General features: G+C 36.7%; 1 protein-coding gene across 1 annotated transcript; it reads left to right on the top strand.

The window, feature by feature from the left end:
• The first annotated feature begins 330 nt into the window (after positions 1-330).
• Positions 331-11,327, top strand: LOC113727052 (chaperone protein dnaJ GFA2, mitochondrial-like). Its single transcript, XM_027251023.2, has 18 exons — positions 331-594; positions 692-785; positions 971-1,048; positions 2,190-2,272; positions 2,388-2,471; positions 2,573-2,611; positions 3,605-3,712; positions 4,579-4,614; positions 4,698-4,785; positions 6,143-6,207; positions 6,314-6,388; positions 7,042-7,114; positions 8,370-8,461; positions 8,554-8,625; positions 9,780-9,836; positions 9,971-10,019; positions 10,611-10,677; positions 10,937-11,327. Exons 1-18 carry the CDS (start codon positions 508-510, stop codon positions 11,031-11,033), a joined length of 1,344 nt encoding a protein of 447 aa, XP_027106824.1. The 5' UTR covers positions 331-507; the 3' UTR covers positions 11,034-11,327.
• The last annotated feature ends 649 nt before the right edge of the window (positions 11,328-11,976 follow it).

Raw genomic sequence — 11,976 nt, 5'->3', positions numbered from 1 at the left:
ATTAAGGTGAAGATTTTTGTGGGAAAGAGGAAGAATTAAATAAAGAAAAAAGAGAAAAAGAAATAAAAGAAAGGAAAACAAGGTAAATGAAAAATTCAAATAATACAAGGGCAATTTTGTCCTAAAGGGGGTTTAGTGAACAAAATTAAAGGTTAGGGGGTAAACTGCAAAATAGAGTATTCTTTAAGGGGATAAAATGTGATTAACCCTAATTTTTAAGACACAAAAAAGTTTTATAAAAAAAAAAAACCCTAGTGAACAAGTCGGAGAAGTACCACCTCTGCTTCATTACTTTTTTTTTTAAGACGGGGCTAGAAGCTTCGATTAATTACGACGCAAGCAACTCTTTTTTTTTTTTTAGTGGATTTGCATTTCTTCTTCTTCCAGTTTTATTGGGTTGCCCACTTTCTCTCTCTTCTAGGGTTTAAGCGACTGGCTGGCTGGCGGGGCTGCCCTCTGAGCTAGGGTTTTTCTCTCCTTCCCCAATTCTCCAACCGGCCCCCACAAATGGTCCGCTCAAACGGCCTCAGACTCGTCCGCCGCTTCGCTCTCCGCTCTCTCGCTTCTCATCTCCTCCACGGTTCTTCTTCTTCGGTATGCCTCACCACCCATTCCCCCCTCTCTTGCTCATTTGATGAGTAGTTACGTATTTATCAATGTATTTTTTTTTATTTCGTGGAATTTATGACAGCTAAATGAAGCGTTGTTGAGAGGCGGGTATAGGAGTTTCAGCACTGCATTTTGCAATCAAAATAGGGTCTTTAGATTTTCCAACTCGAGAAATGGTATGTTTTAAATTAGAGATATGTCTATTTTGCTAAAATTCGAATTTTTAGAGGTTTTTTTTTTGGGTCCTGGATTTTTTTAATTTGGAGAAAGGCAAAAATGCTTCCTGCAATTTGGGAGATCGGATTGAATTAACCTTTTTTTGTTTTAAATCTTCTTCTTATTATTTTGTTAAAAATTGCAGTAAATGATGGAAGAGAACGGCTGAGACTAGGATCATTAGTAGCTAATTTGGGTGCGGCGCGATCAATTCATGCCACAGGTTACTTCTCTTTCTGTCTATGTGTTCTTTTATATATAAAAATTGTACAAGTGTTTTACTCTGTGTTTTTTATGGGGAGTATGTATTATTATTGTGCTGCAGAATATGCTTATAGTAATGCAATATGTTTAATGTGTTTTCAGTTGAATAATTAGTTGGTTACCAGGTTGATGCCTGCTGTTTTTCTTTAATTTCTTGTTGATTCTTGGGACTTCACTAGTTGTGAGTACTGCGTGCTAAAGTATATTCAGCATAAAATGGATTATCTTTCTTGTAATGCACAAATTTAGATTGTGGCTGTAGCAGGGACTTAGTTATGTAGGACTACAGAAGTTTTGTGTCCTTGGGTATTTGACTGAGAGGTTTACTGTTTTGCTTTATCAAAATCAAAAAAGGAAAAGTTTAGCTGACATTGTGGCGTTGAGTTGGATATACGATCATCATTTTTCTATCCTAATTCTTCTTTTTTTTTTTTAAATAGATTGACATTTGAAGCATGATATTTGGATTCAATATACTATTTTGGTCTCAAAACTGACAAATTGCCTAAAACTTTTGACTTATAACTGATAGCAGATTACTTGCAGGACTAAATAATGCTCACAGAATTAAATTTTGTACAGAAATTGCAGTAATTTGGGATAATTATACCTAACTAATAGTGATGCTCCTTGTTGAATTGCATAATTAGAATAAAATGTAAAGAGTATGGTAATCATTCAGTTTGATAAGTTATTTACTTTATGAAAATCCTTCAACTAATTCTGTCACATATAAACATAACTGGATGCTGCTTTCATCTGCCAATTTCAAAACATTGAGTTCATGATTAATATTGAGAAATAGTATTAAGTCCAGATGACTAGGTTACTTCAGCCTTATATTATTTTCTTGGTTAAAATTTATCTGTTGGCATAGAGCAAGAAGGGGTAAGTGGGAAATTCTACACTTGTTGGATGCAATTAAGTCTTGAAGAAGCTCATTGAGTGAAAGAGGAAATGTGAGGAATTGAAAGTGTTATGACTTCTTTTCCTGTCTTTGATTTCCGGTCTCTTAGAATTTATCGTTCGCGCCTTATAGAAGACTATACTGGGGTCTGTTTTCTTGGATAGGTCCACTGACTTGCCTTTTCCTTGATTAGCTACTACATCAGGGGATTACTATGATGTCCTTGGAGTAAGTAGGAATGCCACCCCATCAGAGATCAAGAAAGCTTATTATGGGGTAAGTCCCTTTCTTATGTACATAGTGAAGACATGTATTTTTGCCTGTGTTAAGTTTCCTTTCTTCCGACGCGGTCCCCTGTTTCATGATATGTAGTCATTTTGACTATCTGCAGCTTGCAAAAAACTTGCATCCTGATACCAATAAAAGTGATCCTGGAGCCGCGGCAAAATTCCAAGAAGTTCAGGAGGCATATGAGGTATTTGGCAGTTAGGAACTAGATTTCTGCACCCTGAGTTGAAACTTCTTGTTGCTTTCCTATACTTTCTAATTGATTAACTTTCTGATATTTTTCTGTAGGTTCTGAAAGATGAGAAGAAACGCGCGGAGTATGATGAGGTTTCTAGTTTAAATTTTGTTTTCTTTTTATGGGAATTGCCACCTTGAGATGGCGGGGTTTGGCGTCGACCCCTATATGTTAATTAATTGAAGAAGGGAAAGTAGAAGATAGGAGGGTTAGGGGAAAGCAAATAAAAAAAGAAATAGAGAGGAGGATATCTAAGCCTTACCTCTTTACTACAGGAATGCAATTACAGATAATGCATCCCTTCCACTTCAAATGCAAGGGTTAAAATGGGAAGTAAAAACAAAATAATTTCGGTATTTACTTTGAAGTTGTTACATGCATTATTTTGAATCATTGAATTCAGAATTTTAGACTTAAAAGTACGATGATGTGGTTGTTTTTACTCCTTTGTTTTTTCATTGAAAGAGCTACTTGAACTGTTCCTGAAACCAAAATGGATGAGTTTTCTGTATAAGTATTGACCTATTTATCTATAAATTGCCTGTATAAGTGTAGACCTACTTATCTATAAGTTGTCTGTACTAGTGTAGATCTATTTATCTGTGTATATATGTGTACTGGCTTAAGAAGGGGCACGGTTCAAACTCTGCTACACCATTCCCATGCAAAAAAAAAAGGTTACTGCATTTCTTTTTATCTTGATCAGCTTATTTTTTATATTTTACTTAGTAAATTTAAAGTATTTTTAAGAGCAATATATTGTTTCTCTGCTTGCTTCTTACTTGATGGGCTATTTATCTTGATTTTTAGCTTTTTGGGTACTAATTAATTTTTTAGTCTTTCCACATATTTTTGTGGGAATAAGAAGTATTTCTATTAATGATTGTATCGCCTAATAATTACTTGATCCTGGGTCTTGCACCTTGTTCCATTTTGTTCAATGCTTATGCAAAGATTTAGTGTTTTAGGTACACAGTTGGCATGTTTTTCATTTTTGCTGGTTCGTATTTGTTTATGATTGTTTGCTCGTCTATTTGTCTCCACCTGGATAATAATGCTTATTTGTGTCGTGACAATTGTTCTAGGTTGGCCATGATGCTTTTAAAATTAATAGACAGAATGGTGGTGCCGGGTACGACCCATTTCAAGAAGGCGGCTTTAACCCTTTTCAGGAATTCTTTCATGGTTTTGACGTATGTATTTCATAATAAGTTTACTTATTCAATTTTTTTCCATTTAATTTGCTTTGGTATGACTTACCACTTTTTGGCCTTTCCTTCTCTGCTAGCAAGATAGAATACTTATATTGGATATATTTTAGGGAATTGATGAGATTAATGTCCTGTCAGATAGAATACTTATATTGGATATATGTTAGGTAATTGATGAGATTAATGTCCTGTAGAATCATAGACTAGTAGGACATATTACAGCCAGTCTGTCTGAGCAAATCCATGGTAAAGAACCCACTTTGAGTAAATAGGTTTCCAGATCACTGATTTCGAATGCTTAATTTTTTGCTATATGAATTCTGAAGTGAGGAAAAACCTGTTGAGTTATTTGAAAGCAGTAAACTCATCATGGATCTGGGAGTAAAGAGATATAGTGGCAGGAGTTGCTTTTTGAATTGTATGGAGTAGTTTCAGTTATTGAACTTTTTCTCACATTATTTTGTTTGTTATGTTTGGTTTTTCTGGGAGTTCGCTTTTTAATTTCTTTTCTTATAACAGAGATAAATATAAATGGAAAGGGCAATGTTTTGATGAAAAGTACCACATCCTGCTGTCCTCATCCATATGTAGCAAGTGTAGGTGTTGCTGTCCGCACCTCCAATCAAATAAGTAGATGAACTACAGAAAGTAGGAAGAGAGGGAAATGCTCTAGAACCTAATTTGTGATGAGCATGTTTAACTAATCTGTCATTTTTCTTGTAATTTTTTTAGTCATGTTTAACCAATCTCTCATTTTTCTTTACAACTCCAAGGCAATGTCTGAGATCTAAATTTTATTCATTTTTTGCATGGTCTGCTGGTGTGGCTGCACTTAAATTGGAGACCAGTTTATGAGAAAAAATATGGGCGGCGAAGATGTCAAGGTTTGATATGTAAATCTGTAATAGTAATTTTTCAGGGATAATAGTTAATTTATTATGTCTCACTGCTTTGTTGACTATTGTAGGTCTCTATTGAACTGTCCTTCATGGAAGCAGTTCAAGGATGCTCCAAAACTATAAGTTTCCAGACTGAAATACCTTGCAATACTTGTGGTAAAAACAATTTTCTTTCTGTAACACAGTAGTTAAAGGGCAAACCACATTAGGTTGCTAGGGCATTAGCACGAACTGCAGAATCTTAGGTATGCTTTCATGCACTTTTTGTATATTTTTGATGGCTAACAATAACATGACCAAAAATCTAAAACATCACTGAATGCATAGTGATTTTAGAATTCTAGCATAAGATGTTGCAAATAAATGCACGAAAGATTAGTATGCCACGACAAATTAAATAAGCATAGTTAATATAGAAGTAAAACAGTAAAACAAGTGTAGCAAACATGGGGTCAATTTTAAGCTTCAAGCTTTCAAGGCATTTGAAAGTCACGTTAAGCGTGAAATCATCATCATCAGTGACTGAATCTTTTCATCTCTGTATTAGTTATCTGTATATGCAAGCATGTTACCCTTTTTGTGTCATCCAAATATATGTCAGTGTAGTTTGTAAGTGGAAGACATTTTGGAGGAGGGAGACGAAGGAGTTGGTAGAAGAGGAAGGGATGAGAAAAAATAGAGGGGTGGGTGTAGGAGAAAAGGGAGAAAGATAAATAGAAGGGGAAGGTTTGGTGAGAGAAAATAGGAGGGGACTCTGAAACATACACCAGGAAGTGGAGGTTGCAGAAGAAAATTAGGGGATAAGGACATACAGTAGATTTTTTTTTTTTTTTGGGTTAGGGGGAGAGGAAGATTTCTTATACACATACACACGAACACTTGGTGATCTTAAACAGAAATTGAATGCTGAAAGAAGTTATTGACAGCAAAAGGATAATGCGGCCTTTGCTTCCCCTGGATATAAACAGTTATCTGGGTATTGTGCAGTCCCCAGTGCTAGGCCATTGGTTTTTCAAAAATATAGGTCCTCACCCATTTTATGGATGAGCTCACAGCCCTGCCAAGGGACTTTGTCATGTAGGCAATGCTGTTATCCTGTGTTTCTCAGCCCCAAATGCTCTTCATGCAACCTGTTAATGGACTGTTGAAGTAGATTAACCACAAAGAAAATTCGCAATGGTGAATAGGAATTGGAAATTTGAGAAAAAAAATTCAATAAAACAGGCTTGTTTTGTGCTTCTGCAGTTTTAGTGTGGTTTTGGAGAATGAAAAGGATTAGACTTGCACTTGCTTCTCTTTTGCTTAACCTCTCTGAAGGCACTTCACCTGTCGTTGCTATAGTTCTTAGTAGATGGGGTTGTATTGAACTTTTTAAGTTTGTGTTCCTTATTTGTAGTAATTTACCTCTGGAGACTAGGCTATATGAGGTAGTAGTTCAAGTCATGTGAAAGGTTTAACTTATTTTGCATTAGGTTTTTTCTGGCCTGATTGAATTGCTTCTTGATTTTGTCAGGTGGAGCAGGTGTTCCTCCAGGCACGCGCCCTGAAACTTGTCCACTTTGTAGAGGCTCCGGAACGGTATGTTCCTCGGACTTGTTGCTCATTGGCGCCTTATTGAATCTGATAGTCTGACCTAAAGTAATTGGTCTATGTTTCTCTTACTCATCTTACTCATCATGCGCAGGCAAAATTTCATGGAGGAAATGTATTTTTTCAGATGAATTGTCGGAAATGTGGTGGGTCTGGAAAGATTGTATCGGTATGCCAATTCCACTACTTGGGTCAAACGATGCTTTTCTCTTAATGGAAATGATTTTTATCTTCTTGTAGTTGGCTTGCTGCAGATTATCCATCTATAACAAAGTTTGATGCAATTAATTTGATGCTTAATTAAAGAACAATCTTGTTAGATGGTTGATCTTTGTTTCTGGTTCTTTCCTGACTCTGTGGAAATTCTCCTGGTACATAATGCAGCTTAAAAAGTTGTTGGTGCTTTTGTTCTCCTTTCTCTTGACTACTTGATTTTTATTTGGTTGGGTGGTTGACCAGGCATACTAACCTTCCCTCTGGTATTAGTAATTAAGAATGAAAATTGAATGGATTTTATGCATGTCACTAGATAATCTTCTTTCGTGTGTGCTGCTTACTTTGATATCTATTTACTGCAGTTACTGACATATCATGTGAAATGTTATAAATTATGGAATTTAAAATTGATACTGAATTTCTTGTGGGAGTTAACTAATTCAATTGAATAAAACTTCTCTGACTGTGGAACTGGGAAGTTTCTTGGCTTAGTTTCATGAGTGTGCGATACCTTCTATGCAATTTTGTGTTTTTATGTTCCATCATCTATGGACTGTCCATTCTTATCTTCAGATTCTGAACCTCTGTTCTTATTGATTGGTGTAGGATGTCTGTAAGTCTTGCAAGGGGGAACGTGTTGTGAAAGGAACAAAAACTGTTAAACTAGACATCAAGCCAGGTACTTGAAATTATCTATCACATTGCTTTGTTTCCTTAAAATAAATTGTAAATCTCCCCCCAGAGTTGAGATGATTGCTTACTTTATACTGCCTTAACCAAGTTTGTGGAAGTCAGCATTAACTACTGTGCAAGGTTGACCGTGACAGGAAGGTGTTGATTATTTATATACTCAGTTTGGTTGACTAGTGTTTTTATATCCACTTGCCCAGAAAACTGAATCCTGATACAAAGTGAGGAAATGTTGTTATCAACAGAATGGTAGATATTATGTACTTGTAACTTTTACATTATTGGGGTAAAATGAAAAGAACAGGAAAGAACTTAAGTTTATATTAACAATGATGAGTTATGTCTTGAACAGATAGTCATATATCCAGCATATCACAAGTCCCTGTAATCAGAGGGTAAATATGCAGCCAACAAAGAACTATAGTTCATATTAACGAGGATGAGTTATCTTTGGAATAGATGGTTACATATCCAGTATGCGATGAGATAAGTTACCTGCTCCACTTTGATTGTACAAATTTGACAGAATACTTTTCTAAACAAGAAGCACAGATAGTATAAAAGTAAAGCAAATTACTTGGTCTGCCTTGAGTACATGTGATAGTGGAAAGTGCTGTGTTTCTTATTTGAACAACTTCTAGTATTATGAAAGAGAATACGAAAAAATTTCCTGATGTTCTGTTACCAATTGCTGTTTTGTAACAGAACCTAGAAGGAATTGGAATATGTAACTTTGTCATATTTTGAGCATATGTCGTGTGTGTGTGTGCATGTTTTTCACTTTAACTTCCCACACGTTTCCTTGTGGGTAAGTCATTTGATTGTCAAACAAAATTATGTATGCGAAACATAATTCCTTTTTCCTTCATCTCAGTTAAAGTTTCCTGCGATGCAGTTTCTCCTAGAAATTTCCCCTCTTTTAAAAGCAGCCTGAATTACCCTTGTTGGGATATGTTTGCTGCTGCTTAATGACATTTCAGTTCGGCATACGTATTTTGCTATGAAGATGCTGATGTTTACTATTGTGCTTCTGGTTTCATGATTAAAGTGGAACACATCCACTCCGCGCACACACATGATGTGGACTATAAATACTCACATTTTTGGGTGGGTGGGCATGGAGCAGCTTCTTAAAGTAGAAGATATTGATGTGGCCATGTTGAGCGTTTTCTTTAACTTTCTTGTGAAATTATCTGATAACATCTCTGTGGTCTCTGGTTCAATTGGTTCACTTTTGGCTACAGGAGTAGACAATGACCAAACTATGAAGGTCTATGGAAGTGGTGGAGCAGATCCAGAAGGCAATCAATCAGGAGATCTTTATGTTACTATCAAGGTTTAACAAATAGCTTCTGTTAGCCTGGTCAGTTTTATTTTGTTTTGTTTCAAGGTTGAGTTGCTCCCCAATTTTGTGTTTGTACTTTCCAGGTGAGAGAGGACCCTGTTTTCCGGAGAGAAGGGGCTGATATTCACGTTGATGCTGTTCTCAGTATCACTCAGGTATTTCGTCACTTTTGCAATTCCTTTGCCACGGGGCAAATACTATTTGGTAAATGACACAAATGCAACATTGTAATACGTGTTACATGTGAAATTTTTACTTTACCACTGGAGCCCAACAGTCTGCCCAAGCTGGCTCTTACATCTCAGATACATAGCTAGTTTCCAAGCTACAAAAGTTAGTGTGAATTTTCTTAGTGAAGGGCATTGCTCTCCCAGGCTTCAATAACATCAGCCCTATCACAAATGAACTCAATTTCCTTTATTGACCTGCTTATTGGGAAAACTGAAATGCCCTTACTTCTTGGATGAACTCCACTGTTCTTCCCACTTCCATATTTGGCAACATAAGACATCAGCTTCATGCTGCTCTGTAGAGCTCCTTTATGTGGTTTCTCTGACTTTGTTCATTTCCAATCCTTGTACCATTTCAATCTGCCTGTTGAATGGTTTAATTCTTCCAGCTGGTAGCATAGCTCTACTTTAGAAAATCTTACCTACTTGGTGCTCTTATAAACAGCATTATTTTTTTCTCAGAAGCAATTGCTTTCAGCTGTCTTTTTGGAACTTGTACTCCTTCACACATGTTTTGGTACACTTAACTACTTTCAAGGAATCCACATGGAAGACTGTGTCTCCTGAAGATCAATTGCCATCTTTTGCATCCTGCTTACAACTCTAGACGTGATCGACCTTGCCCAGGGTTGCTTATGACTTTTTCTGAACCACTCATATTACTATTTTCAAAACTTTGGAATGCATCTTTCCCTATTAAATATGTATTTTCTCAAGTGACTACTAGTGCTCTTATTTATGGCAGTCAACTAATTGCTGTTTGCCTAATGATAAAGGACCTCTAATCCTTTATCATCTATAGAAGTTGATACCATGAGCTCATTTTCTTTGATTCTTTTGCTTTTCTACGAGGCAAAACTGCATATTTATTGTTTACTTCAGATTTTCAGAATCAAAGAAAGCACCAGCTTTAGTAGCTTGCTCGTTTAACGGCATAATAGCTTGTTTGTTGTTAGTTCAAACTTTCCTAAAGCAAAGAAGAAAGAAAACAGCTTTACTGGCTTGTTCATTTCATGCCAGAGGACTTGGATTACCTTCTTTATCATGTTTGACATATTAATTTGAATATTCTCTTGCAGGCTATCTTGGGAGGGACAATCCAAGTTCCGACTTTGACTGGAGATGTTGTTCTCAAGGTAGGTTTGAAACATTTCATTGTTGAGGGCCCTTTTCTTCTTTCTTCTTTGCTCCTTTCGTATTTTTTTCTCGCACTTTTGCGGGTAGCAGACTTTTTTTTCCAACTTGTCTTTGCTTTCCTTTCCATCTTCAGGTTCGTCCTGGTACCCAACCCGGCCAAAAGGTTGTCCTGAAAAGGAAAGGTAGAGAGATATGTTCAGGATGCTTCTGTTTCTGTTTGTGATCTTCTTCTGATTAGATGCTTGATATTCAAGTTTTCTCCATTTATGACCATCGATTTCTGCCTTTGACATGCATTTTCACATAACAGTTGCACTGTTGCAAATCACTCCATATTGTACAGCCTTTGGACTGGGCTGTTGAAAACTTCTAGCTGCAAGGAGAGCTGAAGTTTCCTCGGAAAAATTTTACTGCAATTTACTATTGAACTTGTGATACATTAAAGGCCCAAATTCTTAACAATATCTCTCCAGTATTTTGGTGATAGAATTGGTTGCGAAATTGTGGATTTATACTGTGTGTCATTTTTTCAAAGTATTTCTTGTAGTAAACCCAACAAACATTAATGTGATTTCGGGTGGTTCAACTCCCAATTTTAGGGTTCTAAGTTGAGAAAAGCATTTAAGAAGAACTATAGATGTCCTTCAAGTAGGAAAGTGTGAATCATGATATCATGCAATCCCCAAGAGAAGAAGAAGACAAAGTTGAATTGGGTACAAATATGTTATTTTCCTTTTGGAGTCATGATTGTGCTTGAGTGTTTGCTTATGCAGGGATTAAGACAAGCAACTCCTTCTCATTTGGAGATCAATTTGTGCACTTCAACGTCAGCATCCCAGCGTATGTCTAATTTGCTTAAAGTTTATTTAAACCCTAAAACATTTTCATGCCCCATTCAACTCTCGCTCCCCTTCCCTCAGCCCTTGCTGGTAGGCCATAAATTTAGTAGATTATATTTCACTTAAGAATGCAGTTGCATTGTTGACAAGCACTGAAGATATCCAAGAACTACATTGTCCATTATGGAATATCATGGTCAATATATTTCTGAACACATTGAAATATCTTCACACTGTCCATTTTTTCCATGTCAAAACAGGAATTTGACGCAAAGGCAGCGTCGTCTAATTGAGGAATTTGCCAAAGAAGAACAAGGCGAATATGACAAGGGTGCTGCAGCAGGTGCTTCTGGCTGAGCGAAGTTGTAGCCGGGTTGCTGTGTTAGCGGCCCATATGTCGTAGATGGAGGAGGGATTAAGCACACTGATACACCATTAGAGAGCTGGATGTTGTTAATGCAAATATGGTCCATCATTGGCCCCCCTTCCTTTTTGGTTTCTTGGTAGGCAAGAAATGTGCTGTTTTACTTGGTCTAAACTGAACAGGGTTCACCATTTTGTTTGAGGTGAAGTCATCTGGCATTACGCCTCTTGGCTATTTGTATATAAGAGGCATTATTTTTTCAGATAAAAGAAAAGGTTAAACACGCATATGGCAACTGCCAATGACATAAAGTAGTGTTTATCTCTCTCTCTCTCTCTCTCTCCCTGGAATGCAATGAAGGATTATCACTACTTGGGCCTTCTTTTTGCTAGAGGACTTGTATTCTTTTGGAGACTGCTAGGTCCGTGTGGATTTAAAGGAAGGTTGACTTCTGCTCAAGTGGCTGTGTACTGAGTTTGCAGAAATGTGCTACTACCCTCATTTTCTGGGTTAATCCCAAAATGCCGCCTACAGCTTAGTCCAATCACAGGTTGCCTTTGGTCTTTTCAGCTTTCCTAATCTAATGGTCGGATAGTTTTCATTGAAAGGACTTGGCTACCCTGCCAAAAAAAAAAAAAAAATTTTCTCATTCCTGACTTGTTCTTACCTGTACAATAAAATCCCATTTAACCTGCTGACCTTTGGAATCACAAACTTCACCAATTACTTTGTGCTTTTTACCAGGTTTATAACCCTTGAACTACTCCAGAAGCGCGCCAATTGACTTTTCCTGCGTTGCCTTTTTCAATCCCCTGAGCAACTTCTTCTCTCTCATTATTGTGTGATTATAGATTTAAGGTGTGGTTCTTTCTTAGTGTGCTTAGTGTGCTTAGTGTGTTAATGTTTCCACTACCCTAGATTAATGTGTGATGTTTC

This window comes from Coffea arabica, chromosome 2c (genome assembly GCF_036785885.1).
Source record: "Coffea arabica cultivar ET-39 chromosome 2c, Coffea Arabica ET-39 HiFi, whole genome shotgun sequence".
Lineage (NCBI taxonomy): Eukaryota > Viridiplantae > Streptophyta > Magnoliopsida > Gentianales > Rubiaceae > Coffea > Coffea arabica.
The sequence above is the reverse complement of the archived record's forward strand: the minus strand, read 5'-3'. Positions and strand labels throughout refer to the sequence as shown.

Coding starts and splice junctions, on each gene's coding strand:
- LOC113727052 (XM_027251023.2), top strand. CDS start 508: ATGGTCCGCTCAAACGGCCTCAGACTCGTCCGCCGCTTCGCTCTCCGC. Junction 2,472..2,572: donor AAGTTCAGGAGGCATATGAG/GTATTTGGCAGT, acceptor ATTTTTCTGTAG/GTTCTGAAAGATGAGAAGAA. Junction 10,678..10,936: donor TTCAACGTCAGCATCCCAGC/GTATGTCTAATT, acceptor ATGTCAAAACAG/GAATTTGACGCAAAGGCAGC.